The sequence below is a fragment of the Pteropus medius genome, unplaced genomic scaffold (assembly GCF_902729225.1).
Source record: "Pteropus medius unplaced genomic scaffold, Ma_sr-lr_union100, whole genome shotgun sequence".
Taxonomy (NCBI): domain Eukaryota; kingdom Metazoa; phylum Chordata; class Mammalia; order Chiroptera; family Pteropodidae; genus Pteropus; species Pteropus medius.
The window spans coordinates 2,998,553-3,025,055 of record NW_024352784.1 but is presented as its reverse complement, the minus strand read 5'-3'; the positions used below and the strand labels follow the sequence as shown (position 1 = coordinate 3,025,055).

The 26,503-nt window shown below is 46.0% G+C and overlaps 1 protein-coding gene across 2 annotated transcripts in view; it reads left to right on the top strand.

Annotated features, from left to right (window-relative positions):
• Positions 1–26,124, top strand: part of CLPB (ClpB family mitochondrial disaggregase) — a 128,908-nt gene extending 102,784 nt beyond the window's left edge. Inside the window, exons 9-17 of one of the 2 annotated variants that reach the window (XM_039847957.1) lie at positions 6,893–6,970; positions 8,198–8,253; positions 13,115–13,159; positions 13,523–13,684; positions 19,478–19,634; positions 20,434–20,507; positions 20,671–20,790; positions 20,967–21,071; positions 21,474–26,124. In XM_039847957.1, the coding sequence (XP_039703891.1) occupies positions 6,893–6,970; positions 8,198–8,253; positions 13,115–13,159; positions 13,523–13,684; positions 19,478–19,634; positions 20,434–20,507; positions 20,671–20,790; positions 20,967–21,071; positions 21,474–21,722 (1,046 nt within the window). In that variant the 3' untranslated portion in view covers positions 21,723–26,124. The remainder of the gene's footprint in view (positions 1–6,892; positions 6,971–8,197; positions 8,254–13,114; positions 13,160–13,522; positions 13,685–19,477; positions 19,635–20,433; positions 20,508–20,670; positions 20,791–20,966; positions 21,072–21,473) is intronic. The other variant, XM_039847958.1, reaches the window with a different exon arrangement.
• The last annotated feature ends 379 nt before the right edge of the window (positions 26,125–26,503 follow it).

Below are 26,503 nucleotides of genomic sequence, written 5' to 3'. Positions count from 1 at the left end.
CCTCCAGGCTAGTTTCAGATGTGTGTTAGGTACTTGGCTGGGTAGAGCCTGGCACCCCAGGGGTACCATGAGGATGGGCAGCCAGAGAAGTGCCGCAGAATGAATTGATTTGATAAATGGCCATTTATTACCCTCTCGAATTGGCTGAAACCAATTTCGGTCACATCAACCCCTGGTAAGTGCTGGGATATTGATTTGTGCAAAGTAATACAGTGAATTTATCAGTGTGATCCCCAGCTGCAGGGCTTCTAGCAAGGCTGGCGCACAGTTACCGCCTTACAAATGGAGGCGATAACGCACCAACCCCACAGCCCAGGCCTCAAGGCCTTTCTGGTCTTCTAGGGTTACTGGAGCCAAAGTAGAGCCAACCTACATACCACAAGCCAGATTCTTGGCATTGGAAGTGAGGCTTTCCTTCGAGAATCTGAAGCTGTTTTTTGTCATGGGGTAGAGGGGATTGTCTGCCCTGTTGGGCAGACCTCCTAGGAGCTCAGAGCCTCTGTGCCCCACCATCCTCCTCAGAGGATGTACCTATTCAGTACATTCAGCACTAGACTCTGCCCCTCTCCCCCACCCTGCCTACCCACTGTGTTCCTTTCTCAGTAAAGGCATGACCATTCACTGTCTAAACAGAAACTTAGATGTTTCCTTACCCCTTCCCTCCCCGCTCTCCTTTTTCAGCCCATCAAGTATCAAGTTCTACCATTCTCCCTCTTAAAAGCTTAGGCCCTCAGCATCTCCCATCTAAACCACACGGTAGCCTCCTCACTGGTCTCCCTGCCTCCTTTCCCTTCACTATAATCACTTCCCCCGACCTGGAGTGAGCTTTGTAAAATGTAAAAATTCCCCTTTTAAAATCCCTGAGTGGCCCTCGCTGCCCTAGCCCAGCACACAAGGCCCAACCCTGCTGCCCCCCGCTTTGTATTTCACTCACCAACGACACCATGACACCACCAGCCACACCAGCTGCTTCTGATTCCCTGCACATGCTGTGTCGATCTCCTGCCTGCATTTGCTGATGCTGCCCTCTGCATGGAATTCCTTTTCTCTAGCCCTTTCTGCACCTCAGCTCTGCCTGTCTCCCCCATTCTGGCTGGCTTTTACTTCGCCTAACTCCATTCAGGAGCAATAGACTGTAGACTTCTGAGGGCAGAGATCATGACTGAATTGTTTTTGTTTTGTTTTTCCAGTTCCTGGCACAGCACTCTGCTCAAAGTAGATGCTTAGTGCAGTTTGCTGAATTAATTTGATATGGCCCCTTGTCTGTCTCTGTGATGTGCTCTGAGGAAAGAAGATGTGCTCTAAGCCTGCTCTCTAGTAGTTTACAAGCATCCAGGGAATGTGACAGTAGCAAAATACTTCGTTACAACACCCATACTACTTGACTTTTGACCCCTTGGGTGGACAGGCCATTCCTCAGACCTGCTCTGCAAAGCCTCCTCTGGGCAGCAGGTCACCCTGCACATCTGGAAGCTTCCCTGTGTCTCCCTCTCCCTACCACCCATCGTGCCTGGTCCCGTTTGACTCTGAAGCCCATGAACTCCCTCAGAGAAGATCTACCACCTCAACTGCACCTCCATGCCAGTGTTAGGCCCAAATCCAGAATCTCGGCATCAGCCATGTGGCACACAGCAGGAGTTCCATCCTATCTTGTGCTTCACTTCCCTCTTTAACTAAGCTTCTCAAGCCCTGTGCCTTTCTGGACCTTCCCTCGGAGTCCTATTTCCAATCTGAGAAATACATTAGATCACTTGTGAATTGTGGAGTGGCAGCGATTAATTTAGAAACTGCTTGTAGTTCCACCTCCACACTTTACCACTTTGGGCGTCTCGCCTGCGCCCTGCTGGTCTCGCTGCCTGAACTGCCCTGCCCTTCCACTGGCCTGCTGAGACATTCAAGACCCAGGCCTTCTCCAGGAAGCCTTCTTTGGCCCTCCACCTGGATGGAGAGTCCTTTCTCTAGGCTTCCCATGGACACCTTTTGTCACTGCGCTTACCACAGAGCATCGATTTGTGTCTTAGGTCAGGAATTAACTCTCATTTAGCCGTTTCCCCAGGGATGGGCACATAAGTGTGTAAAAGGTTATTGAACTCTAGTGAACAAAATCTGAGCCCATCTCGACACTCCACCTCTCCTCAATGCAGATTCTCATCTCAGCCTCTTTCTGGAAGTGTCAGTCTTCCCTCCAGTGATGCCTGCTTGCAGTGTGTATGCACACGCAACGAATGAGCTCAGCAAGAGCTTCTCTTTGCATTTTTAATATATTAACCACTCAATAGCAATAGTTTGCCTTTAGAAAGACTAATCCTAAAGGAGCGAGAACCCAAGGCCCCAGTATTCACTCAGTCAGCAGGCACTTCATGAGCTCTTGCTATACTCCTTGAACCTACAAGCTGTAGACAGGAAATTGCTAATAGACATTCAGGTGACTGTCAATCATGAGAGTCCCTCTGAAGGACTCTCATGGTCCTTCGGAGAGAACAAATATGTTCCAGGTTAGGTTAAAAAAATCTCCCACACTAGATCATTAGAACTTATCAGGAAGGATGAGCCAGCCCACTCAGACTGCCCCAGAATTTTGAGCTAACGGAGGCAAAGGCCTAGGATGGAAAGCGTTGGTAGTTCTTTTCCCCTCACTTTGGTTTTGCCCACACTGGGTTTTTCTTTCTGGAATGTCCCATTATACCTAGGCTGCCTAACAATCTCCTCTGCATCCTTCAGGCACAAAGGTCAGGCAGACACAAATGACTTTTCCCTACTTTTCCAAGTGCTCCCATCTCATTTGGAGCCCACAGTTTTCATAGCAACGTTTACCTAAAAGGCACAAACTATATTTTAGGCTTCTTTGTAGGTGTCCCGGCACCTGGCGCAGAGCTTATTTGCTGAACAAATGAATAAGCCCCTTGGAGAGAGGTTAAAAAGAGAGTGGAAGCCTTATTCACCTAAGGGTAGTAGTAACCACTTAGAGCCTAGGAGACTCCTAGGTCCAAGCCTCAGTCGTCTTCTCTGTAAAATGAGAGTTGAAGTATCTGTTCTTTCCCTCTTGTGATTCTAGAAAGACCAAGAATTAATTCATTTAGTCAGCAAGCATTATATACTATTGGGCTATTCCCAAGGGTCCCTCAGGAAATAGAACTCTCAGAATACACAGTCAGATTGGGGCACACCCTCTTGCTGGATATGAAGGCACAGGTAGATGAAACCCCTTACACCGCCCCTCTCTGAACCTCGGTCTCCTCTTCTGTAAAATGGAGATAATGCCTACTTCTCAAGATTATTATAAAGATGAATGAGTTATCTATAAAGTACCAAAGCTGATGGCTGCTGCCATTGCTGCCACGATGACTGCCATTATTTTTACTCTTATTATTCCACTTCTTGCAACTTACAGAATGCTTTTATAACCAATAACTCATTTAATCTTCTTGTGGGGCTGACTTAGCATGTATCATATTCCCATTTTATAGATGAGGAAACCAAGGCTCTAAAGGAATAAGTGTTTTACTCAATCAGCTAGTAAGTGGCAGAGCCAGGGCTCTAAACTAGATCCTGTAACTCCTGCCCTCCCCAGCCTACCACCTCATAGATGAACATGGACCAAAGAATACAGACTCCCAGGAGTAATGGGGCTGATGTGAGGTAGTAGAGTTCATCAAAAAGAGTTGTTGCAGGTGAGTTTTAAGATGGTCTGGTAGTAATAGACATGTCTCTGGTAAGGGGAAGAACCCACAAAGAGGCACTGTTACTGGCCCTACATGTGGAGAGGCAGCCAAGCCTGCTTAGAGCTTATAGGGATGAAACCAGCCAGTGAAGGAGACCCTGGCACCAACTCGATAGAGCTCAAAGAGCAGAGCTCAGTCTGAGGCACTGTGTTGAATGGCTGCTTGAGCCAGATAATTTTCCAGGTGAGGCAAGGATATGAGGAGGTACTGCAGCTGCAGCAAGCTGATTCCTTTCCCTCAAATCCTAATTCAGGGTCAAGAGCCAGCAAGAGCTGGGGGTAAAGCCCAGGGTCTTCATTTATTTACCTCTGAACCTTGAGCAGGTTACCTAACTTCTGTGTACATACTTCCTCATCTGTAGAGTGGGAATCAAGTTCCCTGCCTGCCTCATAGGTTCATAAATCGACTCAAATGAAGTTATGTCTGTGGACATTCTTTAGAGACTACAGAGGACATTCTTTAGTGCTAACAGAGTAAGATGCTGCCTTTGCTGGTCCACAGTGAGAGCACTGGTACCAATGACCACATCCCACATGGGCCCATCCAGGTCTCTGTCTGTCCCAGCCTCTGCCCTGGCTTGACAGGACCCTCAAGGATCCCAGCCTTGGTCCTCAGCCACTCTGCCAACCACAACCCCTGGGGTCCGCCTTCCCCAGTCCTTCCTAGCTGCTTCTATTTTTCATTCTGTCGGACTCCATCTGCTTGGCTGTTTCTCTCTTCAGATATTATTAGAAATATCCAGAGCTGTAATTGTTTAATGGTTGGCTTTCACCTGTTTCACAGGAGCCCTAGATCAAGCCCACCCCAGACACATGCCCTGGGTCTGGCAGAATTGACCAGGGACAGCTGTGCAGTAGGGTCTGCCTGGCATTATAAAGAGCTCTCTCCCAGGTACATTATTAGAAAAGAAAGGTGGAAAAGATGGCCCCAGGAATAATCCAATTCCACGTTCTCCATGTCTGTTTGAACTGCATCGCCTAGCAGTGTGCAGCTCTCAGTGGGCTGGGAAGCTTTCCTGAAAGAGAAGTCCAGATCAGAACCTCAGGTACATGACACCTGGGGACACCTGGGGAACTTCCCTCCAGGCCACCTAAGTGATACCGGGTCACTTCTGCCTCCCCAGATATCCTAGAAACCTCAATTCAGTCAACTTTTGAAATAATTTGACTCCTTTCAGATGATCCCTCTCTCACCACCACCCCAGTATACATCTACATGTAGTATTCTCAAAAGTCTAGCCTTTGCCATTTTATAATTAATATTTCCACCCCCCAGCTACCCCTCCCCTGGGTTCTTGTTTCTCTCAGAACACTGGAGACTTCCTCTCAGCCAGACTTGGACTTCTCCCCTTCATTCCCAGGCTTCAGGTACCTGTAAGGCCTATGGGTTCTCTATAGCGCCAGGCCTTCCAGAGGACTGGGCCAGTTAGTTTAGAGACACCTGGGACCTAGCCCAGGGGAGAAGTTGGACTGAGTGTTTTCTCAGGCCCCTCTCAGTATTCTCTGGGAGCATCTCCCAGGCAAGCATAGTGTCTAGTCTGATGTTCATGAGGTGGCGCAGTTTCCGTCTGTTTCTGTAAGGCCAGAACTAGAAAGTACTTACGGTAGCCATAATAGAGATCGAGGTGAGAAAGACCACGGCATGGACCTGAACTCTTAGGACAGGTGTTCAAGACCTTCATAATCTGATCCCACCCACCACTGCTTATGTCCATTCTTATCTCTCACTTCTGTCATACTGGCCACCTTTACCTCTTCAGATCCTGCCCAGGCTCCGTGATCCATCATCAGTCCCTCTTCTTCCAAAAAGCCTTCCTTGACCTCTGCAGCCTCTTCTTTGAAACCCAACCACATAGATCGTACTACACAGTATAACATTTAGGATCTTCTCACCTCAGTACTGGCAGACATTGTTTTCTGACATATATCCCTTTGCTAATCTTCCCCTAACATTCTGGGGACCAGACCATACATGCTATTCCATCTGCAAACCGACCGTGACATTGAACAGCACTCTGTCCTTCTCCTGCTTCTGACTGCCAGGTTACCATTAATGCAACCCAAATCAATACTTACTTTTTGTAAGCAGCCATATGTGACAGAAAAAGAAGACTGGTTTAGAGGGAAAGCGACGCTACCATCTCTACCAGTCAACTAGTAATCTAGTATGTGACTTCAAGTCTGTTTATCTCTTGCCTCAGTTTCCTGTTCAGTATAATGGAGCTGAGAATAGTGGTTTCCTCTCAGGGTTTTTGTATAGGTCTTAAGTAATAAAATGGTAGTGATTTTTCCAACTGTGTCTAGCAGATAGCATGTTCAATAAATGGTTCATCTTCTGATGGTTCTGCCTCATTCTGCCTCCTGCTGTTATACTTGAGTGATGCTTCTGAGTCTGATTCTCTCACTCTGTAGTTGGGCATGTAATTTCTTCACTTCGAATGCACAGCCTTTGATTAGGTACTTCCACCTGAAGAGGAGAGGTCTCGTTTTGTTCTAGCAGAGCTGCACCCCCAAGGAACCTGGTTAAGATTTATCCTGCTCCCAACACCTCTGTCTACCCCAGCCCCCAAAGGCTATGTTTAGTAGAGGTGCTAACCAAGTGGCTCACCCTTCTATGTCCTGAGCTCCATACCACCCTTGACTGGCTTCCAGAAAGTGTGCTTGACTGTATTTCCAGACAGCAGACCAGACCTTGGTTTCCCCAAGTAGGAGAGTCCAGCGCTCACACCCCAGATCCCCAGGGGTCTGCTATGGGCTTCTGCCTCTCCCATTTTCATAGGAGGTAGGCTCAGCCTCTCACCAGTGGTAAGTAGATGGGTAACCAGCGAGAGCTAAAGTTCCTCTTGAATTCTCCCTCAACAACCCCCACCCGCTTCACCTCCATTCACCATCCACCCGCCTTTCAGTTTCCCTGGCAACACTGAGTGCTCATCCTGGAAAACTTTATCCGAAATCTGCTCTGGGCAGCTTTCCAAATCCATGCTAACTTGATTAGGTATCTCTAGGGGCCTTGCCAGCTAATCAGATTAGGCAGCACTAATGGTAGTGAGGACTTTGAGTGGGCGCAGAGCAGTAAAACATATTGTATACTTAGTGATAATTATCCTGCCTTTTGTGTCATTGATTTATCTGCCTCCCTCCCTGTCCCCTGTCTTGTGTGTTTGGCCATAGCGATCCGGAGGAAGGAGAATGGCTGGTACGATGAAGAACACCCTCTGGTCTTCCTCTTCTTGGGATCATCTGGAATAGGTAATGGGAACAGATCAGCCAGTAGGAAAGAAGAGATGGGGGAGCCCCAGCTGCTATGGCCAGGGTCAGGCCACCCACCTCTAGTTCAACTCCAGCTCCCAATACAACTGCCTCCAAATTACAGAGTCAGCAAGGGGATCATCTGTCACATTAGGCATAGCTGGAAGTATGCCCCTCCCCTGGAAGCTGGGATACAGGGCCTAATTCACCTGGTGGGCCAGGCCCTTTGGAGCCTGTACCCCTGCTCCAGCCATACTGCATCCCCCAAGGCTGCCCTTTGGGTACAACTGAACCACCTCCACTGCCCAGCACATCAGCCTTATTCAGTACAGCCTGTAACATAACCCACTAGGAAGCTAAAGAAAGCCCCTGATGGCCAGCACAGTGCTAGGTGCATAACAAAATTGGTTGCAGTAAATTGAGTTGGGTATTTTTCTGGCCAGTTGGACTGGATTATCTGAGGCATTCTTACCCCCTTGCTCTCTACCCTCACAGACCACACACACACACCTCTACCACTACCTCCCACCATTGTCTTGATGAGGAATTTCATGCATTTGGTTGCTTCCTCTTCCCTTCTCAGCACTTTTATGAGCTTAGCTCTCCCTCAGATACAGGGTCCAAAAAGATTAACACCACCTCACCATGATACTGTAGAACTTGACTTCCTATACTGGACAGTAACTTCCAAAGGCTTGACCAGCATACCAAATAGTCCTTCAGAGCCACCACTCTGATGTTGTCATTCCTCTTTATGTTACAAAGAAAGGCTTTGAAGCCAAGGAAAGGTGCCCTCCCTACCTCTGATTGAGCTATGACTCCAGGTATGGCTGGGTAACAAGATCATGGGTGTCTAGAGAGATACAGTGCAGTGAGCCAGGAAGTCAGGGTGCTCTTAGGAGAGGCAAGGTCTGTGCTGGGCTTCAAAGGACAAGTTGGCTCTGGATTATAAGAGTCAACCTCCTAATCTTAGGATGCTGCTATAGAGAAAAAAACCTCAATCCCATCTACAGAAAAAAATCAAGATGCAGTGCAGACTTTGATTCTGTCCCAGCTTTACCCTTAATTACCTTGGTGACTTTGAGAGAGTCACTGACCTTCTCCAGGCCTCAACATTCCCATCCATAAAATATATTATTTTCAGTGTCCATGCATTTCTAATGTTCTTTCATTCCAGGAGATAGTCATCCGGTTCTAACCTAATTTCTCTCCCTTCTCTCGTACTAGGAAAAACAGAATTGGCCAAACAGACAGCCAAGTATATGCACAAAGATGCCAAAAAGGTAAGAACTGGGGCCTAGGCCTGATCTGCAGGCCAAGGAGACCTTGCCACTCCTGCTAGACCAAAAACTCTAGGCTCCCTGAATCTGGCAATAGCCAGTCAAAAAGATGGGCTTTAGCCCAGGAGTAGTAGGCTCAGCTCTGGCCCCAACTTGACCACCAATTGCTCCAGGAATTTGGGCAAGTTATCCAACCTCTTTGTACCTCAGTTTCTTCATTTATGAAATAAGAAGAATATTCTTTGCCCCGTTTGACTCTTGGGGTACTTGGGAGAGCCCAGTGAGATTCATCCATACAACATTTTCAAACATCTACTCTGTGTCAGGTATTATACTAATTCCTGATAATACAGTATTTATTGTGACACTCTCCCTACCCTGAGAAACTCAGTCTGGAGAGGGAGACAGCTTTAGAAACATACTATTACTATTCAGTGCCATCAAGGCCATGTTAGAAGGAGTCTTGGGGCCTGTAAGAGAAAACAAGGAGGAACAAGAAGATGCCCTTTTGCTTCTCTCCATCCCACATGAGCTTTTAAACAGGATTTTTTATGTCTAAGCTCTGTGGGGCGGTCACAATCCCATTTCCCCCATGACTCGAAGCCCTGACCCTCCATAGGAGAGGGCTGTCCTCATCCCTTATTTGTTCTGACTCTGGCTTAGTTTGACTTTCTAGGCAGTGCTTTCATGCAGAGAGAAATGTCAGAGAGAGCAGTCCTTGGAGACTGCAGAAACATTTCAACAAAGGCCAAACATTCTTCTTTCTACCAGCCTTCCCATTGTGGAAGCTAAGGTCCCCTTGTCCATCACCAGAGCCACAACTCCAGATGCCCTTGCCTCATTTCTCTGGAAAGCCTCCCTACCTGAGGCACTGAGGATTTGCTCAGGTCTCTGCCAGCCAAACTGCCCCAGCAGCAGAGCCCTATGTACCTCATGTCCTGCTTCTGACCTAGCTGCCTGCCCCTTTGCCACCTTCCTGAGGTCCTGGCAGCCACAAAAAACAAGATATCTCAGGCTGTGTCCTCCTGAGCCACATCTATGGCCTCCTTCTGCTTAATAACTAGCTGAAGTCTCCTGAGCCTCCCTGGCTCTGCCAGCTATGCTTTGCCTCAACCAAACCCAGAGCAGACCCACCTGACAGGCAGGCAGGCAAAAAGCAGCTTATGACATGCTTATGTGCTCTAACCGAAATAACATTTTTAAGACAATTCATCAGGTTGGCAGCGATTGAAACAATTAGCACTCTGGAAAGGGCCATAAACTAGCAAGACTATTAGGGAAGATGCAGTTACGGGCAGGAACCACCTGATTAGGGATGAAGAATTCTGAGCATTTTAATTTTAATACTGTCAGAAAGGTTAATATTTAATTACAAATTATAATCTCCTTATCCAAGCTGTCTTAATATGTCTTCATACACAGTGGAAGTAGAAAAATTATCTGTTGACTTGCTAGTGTAGAAAGGAGAGGGGGCTTATTAAAAGATTGATGATGCAAGTCATTTTTCAATTGAAGCATATATTTAGTTGGAGGCACATTTATACCAGTATAGGGTGTCCTGATGGCATCTTTCAATACATGCCTCACCTAGGAGAAAGATGTAACACCATCACCCTTTGAAGGCAGTGGGTTGGGTGGTCCAGGTTCTGGAGCCAGTCATTCCTTACACTGGTTCCATTTCTACTTTCTACTAGGCCTAGGCAGGTTGCTTTACCCCTCCACATTTCAACTCAGCTCTCTTGTCTCAAAGTGAAGCTATACAGCCCTGTATCTAAGATAGTCATGAGCATCAAGTGAGATAATATGAATCCCAGCTCGCTCAGGCTCTAGCACGCAGTAAGTGCCTGCTCCCTTGTCTCGTGTTTATTCATCACTGCGTACTTTCCTCAGCAGTACCCCATTGACTGTCTTATTCGATCCTATGAGGAAAATATCATAGATACTAAATCGGACCCACTTTTCAGATGAGAAAACTAACCCTACAGCATGAAGGGGCCTTCCAAGGTCACTTGTATGGTGAAGAAGTAAAATCAGAATCCAGTCTCAACTCTTCTCTGAATATTATTGTTCTCAGGTGCAATAAGAGGCTAGATTGTAAACTTGTCAATTTGTCCCCATGTCACATAGGGAGATGAGAGGCATGAGAAGCCCAATATAAACACGCATGTATGATTTTTAAATCATAGGTAGTGCTTCTACAGAATTCCTACCTGTATCAGCACTGTGGGCCAGCTCATTATAGAATATGTGTTTAGCATAGATGTTTTCTGGCCATGTAACAGGCATGTTTGAGACCTGCCTTCAAAATCCGAAAGTACTAGACTATAAGCTATCTAACCAAGATATCTGACGCTGCCAGGACCTATGGAGTGATGTGTAGGAAGTGTTGTGTACAGGTCCCAGTGGAATGTAGAGCTGACTAAAATGAAATGAGCATTGGCCTGGGAGTCGGTGACTTGGATTCGCGTTCTGGCTCTCTGATCCTTAGTTGCGTCATTTGTAAAGAGGCACTATATCTCTGGACCTGGCTCTCTCACAAGGCATTGTATGCACATTTTTATAATTTCTTTATCAGATCTGTGTGCTTATTTTTTTTTCTCTTAATAGCCTCTACTATTCCTCCCAAATTGAGCAGCTTTATTAACTTCCATTATTAGGGTTAATAATCCTCGAGAAAGAACCTTAATGGTATTCTGCGATCTCATCCTGATATAGGTGGTGGAGCCCTAAAGACTTGCGGTTATAGAGGCATTATAACAAAGAGATCAGAGCAAGGATCTGAGTCTAACTGCCTAGGTCCAAATCCCAACTCTAAACTACTCTGTGGAGGTGGCTGGGATCTCTGCTTATATCAATTTTCTCATCTATAAGATAGGTTCAATAATGGTACCTATCTTATTGGATTATCATTAAGGTTAATGAGATAATGATGTAAAATGCTAAACACCATTCTTGGCACATAATAAGCAATTGATACATGTTAGATATTACTGTCATTATGTTGTCTCACTTCTAGATAACCCTAAGCTAAGATCATATGAATCCAAAATTAATCCAGCCAAGAAAATCAAGCCCTGAGACTTGTTCAAATTTATTTGAACAAGCAGATCAGTAGAACAACTAGGGTAAAAACCCAGATCACTTGATAGTAAGTAAGCCCTAGTCTATACTCCCTGTTTCCTGGGACATTGACTGACATCTGAGCACAAAACACAAAACTCAGATGGAGACTGCCAAGAGCCCGACCGATTAACAGAACAAGAAATATAAGGCTGTAGAGTATAATGACCAGATTATGAAGTTTAAATGACCTCGGGCAAGTTACTTTAATCTGTGACTTAGTTTTCTCATCCGTTAGGTGGGGATGATTATAGTGCTTACCTCATAGACTTGTACATATTCTAAGCCCTTTATAGTTTGATTAGAACATTGCCAGGTACACAGTAAGCACCCAGTGACCATCAGCTATTACCAGATACCCACCTTGTGGCATTCAGCCCATTGCACCCTCTGGGCAGCACTCCCAGTTTCTCCACGGTCCATCCTTCCTGAATCCTGTGTTTCTCTTGGCTAAGCTGCCTGGGGCCCTCAGAAGATGCTTGCTGGCTAATGCCCTATGTCTGATAGCAGGGATCACCCCCATGTGACCTTATTGACTTCCCCTAACCCTTTCTCACCTCTTGGAGTAGATCCTTTCCTCAGGCCCCTGGTGAAACTAGGAGAAGAAATAAGGGCCTGTGTTATACAAAAAGAAACTACAGCTCAAAAAGAGGAGCAGCATGCCCAAGGCCACACAGATAGTAAAACTGGAACTGGAAGCCAAGCTCTTGGCTACCAGCCCCGGGCTCTTTCTGCCACCCTGTACCTCAGGTACAGAACAACAGAACAGAGAATAAACTAAAAGTATATCACTGAGTGAATTTCGGATCAGCTAGAATAGGCCTACATTTCAGACATAGCTACCTCCCTCGGGGTCTTGGCTCCCTGTCACCCCCAGCTCTCAGGAAAAGTGTAGTCAGTGAGTGTGCTCTCTCAGATGGAAGCACGTACCAGCAGGAGAGGAGCCTAGGGAGCCCTGGTCTGGGTGGAGCGACAGGGCACTTGTGAATGCCCTTATAACTGCCTAAATCCCTAAATTTTTCACAAAAAGTGGGTACTCTACCTGTGTTGACTCACAAATCCCATACTACCCACTGTTCTCTTCCCTTGGGGCTAATCGTGGTCAGACCTAACACCAGGGAACCACTTCTTTGGAAGCCACCACTAGGCCCACCAGTGGGGAGAAAAAGGCTGCAAGCTACATTATGGGTGGATTTTTGATGAGATGAAGAAATCTAAATAAAAAGGTTTATTAATTTAAAAGAAAAGTAAACTAAAACCAAGGGGTATGTGCCCACACAGACTTGCAAAGGTTTGTTGCTCCCCTCTATGTCATCCCGATCCACGCTGATTATGACTATGTCCATGGCTGCCCGCCCCACTCAATGGGTGCTCCTCGAGGGCAGAGACCAAGCCTTGTTCACCATTGTAGCTCCAGTGCCCAGCACACACAGATATTCTCAGAAAATATGGAATAAACGAGAGGGTGGGAGGATGGGTAGATGATATGGTAATCAAACTAGTAGAAGCCTGCTTGAAAAAAGAAACATTCTGAGCCAGATTTAGAAGGGCAGGGACTTGACTTGGGTTTGTTAAGGTAGGGAATAGAATCATATAGGGAATGAGTGGATAGAAAAGATGGCAAGTAGCCAGATCTTGGGTTGGTGTGGTCTGAAAGCCTAGGGGATATTTGAGACGCTCTCCTTCTTAACCCCTTCCCTCTGCTTTCATGTTTCCAATTGGACTCTTGCTTGTTTCCACACAGGGCTTCATCAGGCTCGACATGTCTGAGTTCCAGGAGCGTCATGAGGTAAGAGTCCTAGGCGAAGCGTGATTTGGAGGGCTTATCAACATGGCCTGGGTATTTTGATGTGGCTTGTGATTTGGGCCTGAGATAATTCCAGCAGCCTGGATTTGTCCTTTGTGGGTATATGTGTGCAGCAGGGTCACTGATCCGTTTTGCATAGGGTTTGCTCTGAAGAATAAACATAGAGAAGATCTATCTGCTGTCCCATTATGGTAGCGTTCCTGCCACCCTGGGAGACAGCCTGACACTCCTTGTTGAGACAGGCAGTCTTGACAGTGTTTACAAAGTCATCTCCCTGTACATTCCCCATATTGGAAGTTTAAAGCATGGAAAGGCCTTCCTGACATGTTACCTTCCTTCCCCCAGGTGGCCAAGTTTATCGGGTCCCCACCAGGTTATATTGGCCATGAGGAAGGTGGCCAGCTGACCAAGAAGCTAAAGCAGTGTCCCAACGCTGTGGTGCTCTTTGATGAAGTGGACAAGGCTCATCCAGACGTGCTTACTATCATGCTGCAGTTGTTTGATGAGGTGAAAGTCAGCCTGGGCCAGAACAGAGATGGGGACACCTGGAGGTGTGGGGAGCTTTGGATAATAGGAACCAAGGACCCAGAGGTCTGATCATTCCTCAGCTTGCTCTGTGTGTACATTCGGGCCCTTAGTCCATGTGATTTTACCTCCTCTCTGGACCACAGCTCAGTCTGGGCATTTGAGGGAAGACCAGTACTGTCCAAGTGTTGAAATTTCGTCACTGCCCAGGCTACCTTCCAGAGAGACGGAGTGGGACAAAGATGCCAAGAGAGCGAGGGAGACCTGAACTTTTAGTTCTAGCTCTGCTTCATTTCTAGGCATCGGGGATCTCATGTGACAAACAAGGTGTCTAGATCCAAGATAAGCTCGAAGAATCTTTCTGGCTCGTGGAGCCCTTTTCTTCTGAGGAACTCCAGGCTTGTCACAAACGAGACAGTCCCCCCTACTGGTGGAGTGAGTTCTAAATAAGAAGAACCCTCTTTTATGCAACACATTCTGTGTACTAGGCTTATGCTAAAGACTTTACAGATGTTATCACTAATCATCACAATAGCCTGGCAAGGTAGAAATGATCTCATTTTTCACAAATGAAGAAACTGAGGTTCAGAGAGGTTATAAATGACTTGCCCAAGGCCACGGAGCTACTCTGTGGAGGAACCAGGATTGGGCTACAAAATAAATCTGATCCCAGAGCCCCAGTTCTCCCCTCTGTACCACTCCTTCCCTTGAGCTGAGAGGGAAAGCTTATGATCATGGAGGAGTCGACCTCCACCCTTGACAGGAGTCTGCAGAACCAGAATGAGGCTTCTCTTCTGCTCCTAGGCAGGGTATATGTTAGCCAGCATGTGGCCAGATGGAGTCCTGCCCACCTTTTCACTTAGCCCCTCCAGCCCTGGGAAAATAGGAAGGGGTTTTGCTTCCCATGTCACAAGTACACTAAACGAGGTGCAGGAAGGGACTCCCCCTGGACCAAATAGCACACCAGTTACCAAGCCAGGAAGACCCAGAACCAAATGTCCCCATAGCTTCCCACCGCCTTCCCCACCTAGCCCAGCATCCTTGCCCCTGCCCCAGTTTTGTTGCTCTCTTCTTAGCCCTTCAGCTACTCCCTGTTCCTGGGCCCCCCACTGAGGAATGAAAGCCAGTTCTTCTAAAGTCACATATTCAGTTACTCACATCTGTGCTCTGAGACCTCCTGCTCCATTCCAGCCTCTTGATGGAATTCAGATACACAGCTATGCACCAGACTGAAACCTGCCCTTGGGAAGCTGCCTGCCTAGTAAACAGGCAAAAAGGAGATGTGATAATAGTTGACATTTTTGTACTTCATGTGTCAGGCACTGTTCTGAAAAACTTAACATGGACCAACTCCTTTAAGTCTCCCAACAACCTATGAAGATAGTTATTATTATTGCGTCCATGAATAGATATGGACACAGAAGTAAAGTGAGGTAACTTATTCACCCATGGTCACACAACTGGAAAGAGGGAGTCCAGGTTCGAACCCAGGCATCCAGTTCCAGATCCTGCAGCATTAAATAACTACCATGCAGCTAGAGCCAAAAGAGAGAGGTAGATCTTCAGTAAAACATTCACAAGAAGGAAGAGTCCAACAGCCTGTTTGGCCTCTGACTCCCTAGAGAGGTACCACCGATGGCCTCCTTGGCCCAGAAGGAGGGAAGACAACTGATGACTGACATACAACCGGGCCCACCTGGAAGATGCTTCCACCCCACGGGGAGACCCTGTTCACTTCTCTCCTGCTGCCGTCACTCCATGACTACCTTTTGGGAGTTGATAATAATTCCTTCCTGTAGCCTCCACAAGCCTACTATAGTTTCTGATGCTTATGCCCTGGGTTCCCTTGACCAAAGCTGCCATCCTAGTTTACTTAGCCAGATTTATGCATATATGCTCCTTGAGGACGGATCATGCCTACTCCAACCACTCCCAGAGCCCACAACATCAGGGGAAATGCTTTTTTGACTTAATTCAGTGGTAATTCAGCAAATCTTCCAAAGATGAATAAGTATTTGCCAAATAAACAGAGCAGAGAAGGGCCGACAGCAGACACCTCATGTGCAGAAGCACAGGGGCATGATGCAGCCTGGTGTATTAAGGGAACTATAGCTGTTCAGTACTGCTCAGCTGCACAGGGAAGTGAGAACAGAATGGTGGAGATGAGGTGGGTAAGGTAGACTGGGGCCAGTTAAAATGCCAGGCAAAGGAGCATAGATGTATTTGGTGGATTGCAAGGAGCCTTTAAAGACTTTAAGCAAGAGAAAAACATGGTCAGGTTTTTTCTTTATAAAGGTCCTGTAGGCAACCGTGAGAATGGAAGGAAAAAGAGGGCAGTGAGGAGACTATTGAAAAGTCCAGACTAGAGCCGGAGAAGGCTGCTCTAAAGTAGGGCAGTGGAATGAGAACTACCAGGACGTTGGCTGTGCAGGGCTCAGTGATTGGATGGAAAGAGAAAGGGAGAGGCCAAGGATGACAAGCAGCAGGATTTCTGGCCTGGGCGACTGGATGGCTGCTGCTGCTATCAGCTGAGGCAGAGTACTCAGGAGGATGAACAACAGATTGGCAAAGAAGATGAGGAGCTGAGGTTTAGAATTGTTGAAAGAAGATGCCTAAGGGACAGTCAGATGGCCATATCCAAGAGGCCATTCATCAGTTGGAGAGGTCTGGAGCATAGGAAAGTCTGGACTGAAAGTAGAGATTCAGCAATGCTCCAGCACAAAGAGGGTAACGAAAGCCATGGAAAGGGATGATGTCTCTCAACAAGGGAGAGTATAGTGTGCAGAGAAGAAGAGAGCGCTAAAACAGAGCCTTGTGACCTATCCAGAAAGAGTTAAAGGGGGACTTGGCAGAGAGGTAGGAGGGAAAGCAGGAGATTGTGGTCCAGTGTGGGGCAGAGCGGGCACGGACAGAACACAGTTCCTGCCTTAGTGTTCAGGAATGAATGAGGGAGGGAGACAGCAAAAAGCAGTTCAGCCCACTGTGGTGAGTGCTGCGCTTGGAGAAGCAGCAAGGGCCAGGAATTGTAAGGGCACCTAATCTAGCCTAGGGGCATGAGAGAAGCCCCGCCATTCCTACCTAGCCAGTTCTCCCAAGCCTGGGCCCAGAAAAGCAAGAGCCCTAATGCGCTCACCAAATCACCAAGCAGGACTAATGCTGGTCACTTCCTGGGTGATCTCAGCCTATAGCACAGGGTCGAAGTCCCAGGAATAGACGAGACCCCAGGGAGCCCACCCTCCACTCCTCCTTTCAAGGGTAAGAACAGTGGAAAAGCAGCCCCTGGAGCCCTGGAGTGAGCATTCACATCCCACTCAGGATTTCTGCACTCGTCATTGCTGGGAGGTGAGACACTGACAGCTCCCTCTTTGGGACACGTCTTTATTGCCAAAGACCCTGAGGACAAGGAGACATGAAGTCACCCTTGGGTCAGTCATACAGTGCACCTGCTCCCTTCACCCACTGGGACCCATCCTCAGGCCCAGTTATAAGCAGAGCTTTGATCTCTTGGAATGAAATTGCCACTGGTTATTGCTCTGGCTAGTATAGCAGCGTGTGTGCTCATCCTTCAGGGATGAGCTCTGCAAACAGTGTCATATGCACATGCTTGGGCATGTCACACACTCATGCAGACCTGGTCCCCACTAAGGAGTGGATTCTGTTGTAACCCATAAGCAAGAAAGCTAATGGCAAAAGCTCAAGAACATCCATTTGTGCCCTTGCCTTCCCCTTGTCCCACCCCAAGGCAGGGACAGGAGAGTGACCAACACCTAGATCACCCTTTTGAATAGACTCCCTTGGAGATAACACTTTCTGAGAGGCCTCTGCCAAGGTCCAGTATAAAGTAAGGCTGAAAAGCACCCGGTACCATGCCTAACACAGAGTAGGTGCTCAAGTAATGTACATTCCTTCTCCTGTTGCCTCTGAGAGCCAGGGCTGGTCTGCCATTGCATTGGCTTTGGAAATAAGGACCAACTTGAGTCAGGCCATGCCAACAGAAAGGGAAACTTTTGAGGAGGGCTGGTTACTGGCTGAGTCTGGGGCAGGCAGGAGCCAACTGGCTGAGGCCAATGACCTATCCCCTCAGAGCCATGTTCTCTGGCCTGTTAAGAACTATGCTTAGTCTGCAACCCGGAGGAAATCCCAGGCAGGTCTCCCCCCTCCCACACCTGTCCCAGTTGCTTCTCTTCATCAAGGATCAAAGAATGAAAACTAAATTTGGCAGGATTCTGAGAAAATTTTATTTAGAGAAAGAAAATTGCATGGAGCCTCATTTACCCAGTACCACTGGTATAACCTCGATAGCCTGGTATAGAGAGAAGGGTAAACAGTTTGAGCCTCAGCTCCACTATTTGCTAGCTATGAGACCTTGAATGAGTTACTTAACCATTCTGGGACTCAGTTTCTCTGTAGGGGTTGCAAGGATTCAGGCATTCAGCAAGCAAGTACTGAACATCTACTATGTGCCAGACACTGTTCTAGGACCCACTGAGAACAAGATCCAGCCTCTGCCTTTTTGGAGCTTCTAGTGGGCAGAGTACAATAGTACATAGGAAAGCACTAAGCAAGACACTACAGTGGAAGTGCTCATTAGTGTCCACTGTTGTTACTCCTTCAGTTCCTTTCAGTGAGGCTCTGATCATGGCTTTTTTCTGAATCAGGGGTCCCAACCCCCAGGTCGCAGACCGGTACCAGTCCATGGCTTGTTAGGAACCAGGCTGCACAGCAGGAGGTGAACAGTAGGCGAGCAAGCGAAGCTTCATCTGTGTTTGCAGCTGCTCTCCAGCTCTAGCATCACCGCCTCAGCTCCACCTCAGATCATCAGGCATTAGATTCTCATAGGAGCACCGGTTGCTGGTGTCAGAAAAGCTGGAGACCACTGTTCTAAATGACTGCAAAGTGCTGTCATACAGTTATAGCCTTGAGGTTTGCTGAGCTCCTTGCCCTTTAATACCTATACTTTTCCCATTCTTCTGTCTCTTCCTTCTGCTGTTGCTCCTTTTCTCTTTCCTTAGTGCATCTGTCTCAGTTATACTTTCTTCTGTGTCATTTCTAGAGAGAGCTAAAGATTTCAAGGAAATTTCCCAAGTTGGTTAAAGGAGGAGCCGTATTTTCTATCCCTTTCCGTCAAGCCAGAGGATGGCTCCAAAGATGCAGAGATTATACCTGTTTCAATTCATTTCATTCTTTTTAATCTCACAAATATATGTGTTTGCTACTGTAATAACAGTTCAGAACATTTACACAGCTTGGTTTACTAAGGGTTTTTCTTCAGCATGACCATATCTAGTCTTCACAATGGCCCGGTAAAATACCCTCCTCTTAACTCCTACAGCAACTTGGGCTTCCCCTTACCATAACACTTAACCCACTGAATTGTCATTGCTGGTTTCCTGAGTGTCACTCAGAGCAAGTTAAAGGCTCTGAGTCTCCAGAACCCCAACACAAAGCCTGGACCAAAGTGGGCTTCCAAGAAAGTGTGTTGGATGGATGCATATGAAATCAGGCTGACTGCTGAGCGCCAGGGGTGATTTGGGTGCCCTGATTGATGACACACAGCAGATGCAGTCTTGCCCACAGGCACTCTTAATAGGTGGAGTAGCTGCAGCTTAGGGCAACGTGAACTGCCATCGAGGTGTAATTACAGTGCTCAGAGAAGCAAGCAGCTAACTCTGCCAGGGGTGGCAGAGGTAGAGGCACAGGGGTTCTGAAGAGACCTCCTGGAAGAGGTGCTTAGCCTTATACCTCCCTGACTGTGCAGTCACTGTTCTTTCCCAGGGCCGGCTGACAGACGGAAAAGGGAAGACCATCGACTGCAAGGATGCCATCTTCATCATGACCTCCAATGTGGCCAGTGATGAGATCGCACAGCATGCACTGCAGCTGAGGCAAGAAGCTTTGGAGATGAACCATAACCGTATCGCTGAGAACCTTGGTATGGCACGTGGCCTGAGCTGTCTGGGCAACTGGGCAAGTGCCCAGGCCACTAGCACATCTCCTGGGGTTAAGGATGGCATTGAGGTCCCAGGCTTTGGTGAGGGTCCTGGTAGGCAGTTTTGTCCATAGCTGGCAATGATCAGACACCAAGCACCAGACCAAATAGTGCTTGATAGCGACAGTGCCCCCTCTTCCTCAAGAAAGCCCCCAGTCTCTTGGGTGACAAGAAGATTCCAGACGGAGGAGTGGACAGAGCTACCCCAGGGTGAGGGGCCAGGAAGAGGCCAGAGTCTTAGGGAACTGAAGAGATGCATACTCAACAGATAGAGATGCTTTGGTGCAATGAGGGGACAGCAGATCAGAAACTATAGAGAAATGGATACAGCCTTTTGTAGCCAATGAGCCTTCTTCTGTAGGTGGGCTGGAGAGTGCTGGAAAGGAGAGCACATCACGCAGAAGGCCACATCTGTTATCTTTCTATTTGGAATGGAACCCTCCAGCTCCCTTCAGAACTCAATTCTTGGTCCTGACTTTCCTCTCCCCTCCCTCGTACAGTTTCCACCTTAAGGAACCCTAGGCTTTGTAGCATATGATTGCTAAAAGAGCCTCAGAAAGTACCCAGTCCAGTCCTCTCTGTTCAGGTAAGACCAGGCCAAGGCCCAGAGAGCCTGAGGTGTTGACCAGGGTCACACAGACCCATCAGGGGAGCTCTTTTCATGGATGAGCCAAGGGGCAGGCACATTTCCCAAAGTCCCCTGGGTGTGAGGAATATTCAGTTTATGATTCTGTCTCCACAGGTGATGTCCAGATTAGTGACAAGATCACCATCTCAAAGAACTTCAGGGAGAATGTGATCCGCCCCATCCTGAAAGTAAGAAGTCTTTGTCCTTCCTGCTAGAGCCTCAGGTGTAGGTGATCCCCTTAGCCATCCTAAAACTGCAGGATCCCCCATATCTTCCCCATTGGAGTCCAGTAATTGCCTTTACCCTCATCTGGGTCACTGAGCTTACCCCACCCCTTACTTGGCCCTGCAGGCTCACTTCCGGAGGGATGAGTTTCTGGGGCGAATCAATGAGATCGTCTACTTCCTCCCCTTCTGCCACTCGGAGCTTATCCAGCTAGTCAACAAGGAACTGAACTTCTGGGCCAAGAGAGTAAGAGTGGGGACTGGCCATGGGTGGGAGCACTAGTTCCCAAAAGGTGGAGCTCAGTGGTATGGGGCCAGTGGCCTTGGGGCACAGTCTCTCATAGGCCAAGGCCTCAGGCATCGTGGTGAGAGATGGAAAGCTCTCGGCCACATGCAGGCACACTCCTATCTGACCTTTCTCAGGCCAAGCAAAGGCACAACATCACACTGCTCTGGGACCGCGAAGTGGCAGACGTGTTGGTTGATGGCTACAATGTGCACTATGGTGCCCGCTCCATCAAGCATGAGGTGAGCATAGAGCCTGAGAGAAGAAAGGTGCCCCTACACCTCCCTCCCCAGCGCCCCCACATCCAACTCCTGGGCTCCCAGCCTGGAATTTTTCATACCCAGAGTAGATTCCCCTTCAGAACCAAAAACACAAAATGATCAAGTCAAACCCCTGTCCTGGAGCGTAACCAAGTGTGAACCCCTACCAAATGAGGAATTCACTTAGGAACCTCAGATACTAACATCATCAAGTCTTTAGCACAGTCCTGTAAGCTGTGTGTTATTAGCCATTTGCAGATGAGAAAACTGAAGCCTAAAGTATGTACTTGTCCTAGCAGTACGAGATAGAACCTGGCCTCCAGGCTCAGGGCACAGGCTGGCTTAGGCCTCGGCAGTGATGACCTCTTCACTTGCCACCTTCAGGTCGAGCGCCGTGTGGTTAACCAGCTAGCGGCTGCCTACGAGCAGGACCTACTGCCAGGGGGCTGTACTCTGCGCATCACTGTGGAGGACTCAGACAAACAGCTACTCAAGAGCCCTGAGCTGCCCTCACCCCAGGCTGAGAAGCGTCCACCCAAGCTGCGACTGGAGATCATTGATAAGGACAGCAAAACCCACAAACTGGACATCCGGGCACCACTACACCCTGAGAAGGTGTGCCACACCCTCTAACATCTATCTACCTGCTATACGTGCCCTCAACGTCCAATAAAGGCCCCTCGGCTGTGGCATGGCAACTGACCTGCCTTCCCCTCCTACCTCTCGCTCCTTTCCACCCAGCCTAAGGCCACTTACCTCCTTACAGCTCCTTCAAGACCCCTCCCCAGCCCCAAAGTCCGAAGCAGGAATTTTGCCCTTCCCTGGCCTTTCCATTGTGGGCCCAAAACTTGCTAAAAAGTCTCCAGGAGAGGGAGGTCTCTTACCATTGTCTTTCAGAGTGATCCCCATGCCCCATAGCCTCTGGAACTTTATCATGTTGCCTGGAAGCTCAGAAGTATGGCAACTAAGAACAGATCTGGCCAGAAGAAGACAGGGACAGACTGTGACCTGCCCTCATGTAACTGAGACCTCGAATGTCTCCACAGAAAGTAAAGAAAGTGCATAGGCCCAGGCACAGAGGTTTAGCAGTTTAGGCTGTAGCTACTTCTTTCCCATGCCCTAAAATCTCAAGAAGAAGGGACCTATACAACTCTTCCCCCATCCTCTGCCATATCATAGCTACTGTTCCTCCTCCGCATGTTCTGGGGTCAGGCCAGACCAGGTTTCTCCGGCCTTGGAACTGGGCCAACATGGGAGGAAGGCTGACTGGGTCACTACCCTCGCCTACTCCAGTACTGGACAATAGTACCAAATGACCAAGCAAGCTCAGCTCTTTGGGGCCTCCTTCAGGAGACTAATGCTATAGATATTGGGGAATTATAGGGGGAGAGATAGAGGTCATGGGGTCAGGCTCTGCCTAGATGGCCATGGACCCTGCCTCAGCCCTGTCTATACTGCTGTCACAGCTAAGTTAGCCTGGAATAAACAGCTCCCCCATGCTGTCTCCATGTTAGTTACTAAGCAGAAGATCTAGACATACACCATCCCCCAAAGACATTCACAGATCAGCCACGTTTTAACCTCAGCTTAGTAAGGCACAGCAAGGCTCAGTGCATCCTTGGGCATCATCTGCAGTAGCCCCCATTGGTGATCACCTCATCATTCTCCCTCTGCAGGGCCATTTTGGAACCCTCCTTTGGTGTCAGCTCCTCTCTTTGAGGAAGCAGAAAATGGGGGCAGGAATCCAAGTCCCTTGGGTGATAGGAGAAAGTCATAACAATATGGTGGGTATAAGGCCAGGGGCCTGGGCTCCAGCAATCACCATCCAGCTCTCAAATTGCTGTGTCTGCTGCTCCCTGCCTCAGTGACTGCTCTTGTTTTTTTTCTCATCTTGTCTTGAGGTAATTTTAGACTTAAAGAAAGTTGCAAAAATAGTAGAGTTCCTATATACCCATTCTCCTAGCTTCTAATATTTACATCTTATAAAACCATAATTATTCAAATCATGAAATTAACATTGGTACAGTCCTACTGACTAATAGGTAGACATTCAAATTGTGCCACTTGTCCCACTGATGTTTTTTCTCTGGTCTGGGATCCAACCTAGGATCCCACATTGCATTTGTTGTCATGTTTCCTTCATCTCCTTCAGCCTCTGACAGTTCGTTCCTCTGTCTTTCTTTGCCTTTCATGACCTTGACACTCCCGAAATGTCCAACTGGTTATTTTTTGCATTGTCCCTCAATCGGGTTTCTCTATGTTTTCACAGGATTAGATTGAGGGTACCCCAGAAGTGATGTTGTGCCCTTCTCAGGGCCTCATAGCAGGGGATCAGGTTAACTTTGATCACATGGATAAGGTACTGTGTGCCAAGTTTCTCTGCTATCAACTTACAAATTTCTCCTTTGAAATTAATAAGAATCTTGTGAGAAGATACTTTGAAGCTGTGCAGATGGGTTTTTTTTACCCTTAGAATTTTGCCCATTGATTTTAGCATTCATCAATAGTTCTTGCTTAAGCAAGTATTAATGTTCTTTTTGCCTAATGATGACTTTGTTTCCTTATTCTATTTATATTTATTAATTGGTATTCTGTAAGGAAGAGCTGTCTCTTTTCCTCCATTTATTTATTCAATAATTTATATGAATATAAACTAATGGGTATTTGTTTTCTTCTATGGGTTATAATCTAATACTACTAGTAGTTTATTTTGTTGTTCTTTTTGGCCTAGATTTGGCCATTCGGAACTCTCAAATTGGCTCCTTTTTTGTTTCACCATTGCCCCCATCATTTTTTTAACACTGCCTTACTTTCTGGCACCACAAGATGTTCCAAGCTCACTTATGTTTTTCCTGTCCCAGCCCTGACATCAGCCATTTGTCCAAACAGCGTGTGGTTCCTTTTATTCGAGAATAGTACTTAGAAAACAAGATCTGAGCACTAGGGTGTCCATTGCTACTGGACTGTCATTGCTTCTAGGCCCTTTCAGCACACAGCGCTAGGAAATATATGTATATATGTTAACACACACACATCTGAATTTATTATTGTGTCTCTCCATCTATACGTTATTAAAAACCTTGAGTTCATATCGATACCTACAGTTCTAATCTAATACCACTGGGTTTGTGACTACCACTATCATGACTTTACTATTCTGTTTTTTCTCTCCTTCTATCTCTGTTTCTTCTCCTTTGACTCTGGTGTTCAGATTTCTCTTAGAGGCTCTAATTAAGTCAGTCAGTAACCATCCCATATGGAACATGCCTATTGGATAAAGTTTTCCTGGCTGCCAATACCTTGGTTCAATTAAATGTGGCCAAAAGCATCAGGCATATAACTCAAAACCAGATAACTTCTATACAAGAAAAGGAGGGTATGAACAGAGCAGACCCTAAGATTCTAAGGAACTTAAGTATCACTTCTTGTAGGGATCCTTAGCTAGACCTCCTAGATGATGTTAAACCCCTATCATATCTCCTTAGCATCCTAGGCAATACTCAGCTCACTTGTATTACTTGTTATATGTCTTACTTTGTCACTAGACTGTAAGCTCCAAGAGGGTACATACCCAATTGTTCAGCTCACTATCTTATTCATAGAATCTGGCACAGTGCAAGCACATGATGGATGCTCCAGATATTTGGATGAATGCTGGGCTCTGCAGCAAGCACAGGTCTTCACAATAGGTCCCAGGACAAAGCAGTACTATTTGTTTGCTGAGCACATATTTATTTGTCACATGGTTATAACTAGGTTGTAGAACTTGAGCAAATGGGGCAAAGTAAGACCTAGATACTTTGTTAAGTATCCTGGGATATATAAGACTGGACTTAGAAATGCAAATGTAACACCTTTATTGTTCAAAAAGAAAAACTCAAAGATGCATAGTGATTATTTTAGAAACTTTAAAAAAAACATTTAAATCATAAGAAAATAGGAAGTGGACTAATAAAGATAAAACCTGAAGTTAAAGTAGGAAACCAAAAAAAAGGGGAAGGAGAATATATTAAAAAATGATTCTTTGAAAACACCAATAAAATAGATAAAATCTTCTCAGCCTGATAAAGAGAAAAAGGGCAAAAAAATAAAACCATATTAGGAATAAGAAATCAGACATACCATATATATATGGAAGAATTTAAAATAAATAAATTTGAAAACAGCAAATAGATTATTTCCTAGCAAACACTTACCCAAGATATAATTTGAATAGAAAAATAAATTACCAAAGAAGAAATTGGAAAGGTGATTAAAAATTTATTTTTTTGTAAGATTCTGTTCTTTTATTTAAATTTTTTATTGATCTATGTATGGAAAAGTACACAAATCACATGTACACAGTTCAATAAATTATCACAAAGTGAACACCACTATAGCTATCACTCAGCCCAAAAAATAAATGAGTTGTAATTTTTAATTATATAAACTGCTTCAGACCATGAGGAGATGCTCCACTGATTTTAAAGGCCAGTGTAAGATTAATACTCAGACCTGATAAAGTACCAAAAAGAATGCCATACCCTAACCTCACCTATGACTATAGATGCAAAAACTCCAAATAAATAAAGTTGAATTGTACAATGTGATCACATAAGATTTATTTCAGCAATACAAGCCTTAGTGTCAGGAAATTAATATAATCCACTATGTCAAGAATTTGAAGATTATTTAAATGTTTCTGGATTATTATTCATGTTAATTTTCTTATTTTGCTAATTCTTATGTAAGAATGTTCTCGTTTTTCAGAAATATACATTGACGTATTTAGAAGTTAAAGGTAAAGACAATTTCTCGTTTTTCAGAAATATACATTGACATATTTAGAAGTTAAAGGTAAAGACAATTTGCAAATGTCTCAGGAAACTAAGTGTATATATATACACATACATATATGTATGCATTCACATACATATATACACACAGAATGGTAAAAGTAAAATAGTAACATTTGGGAAATCTCAGGAAAGGGTGTACAATAACTCTTTGTATCGTTTTTGCAACTTTTCTGCAAGTAAATTTATTTCAAAATAAACTTCTTTAAATGAAAGGAGATAAAACATTTTATCAGTATATGCTGAAAAAGCATTTGGTAAAATGTTACAGCTTTAAATGTGATTTGATAAAATCACATTTAAGTAAATGGAAAAGAAATTATGCATCAAAAACCAATAGCAAACCAATAGCAAACATCATTTTTAATTGTAGATACTAAAGCTATTTCTAGTAAAGTCTGAAATGACAAAATTCAACATTGCTTTGAAAATTCAGGTGAAAGCAATTAGGCAAGAAAAGTAAATGATATAAATATTGGAAAATAAATTATCTCGTTTTGCTGATATATGAGACTGTATTTAGGAAATCCAAGAGGCTGTAATAACACCTATTAGCACTAATAAAGAAATCTGGTAAGT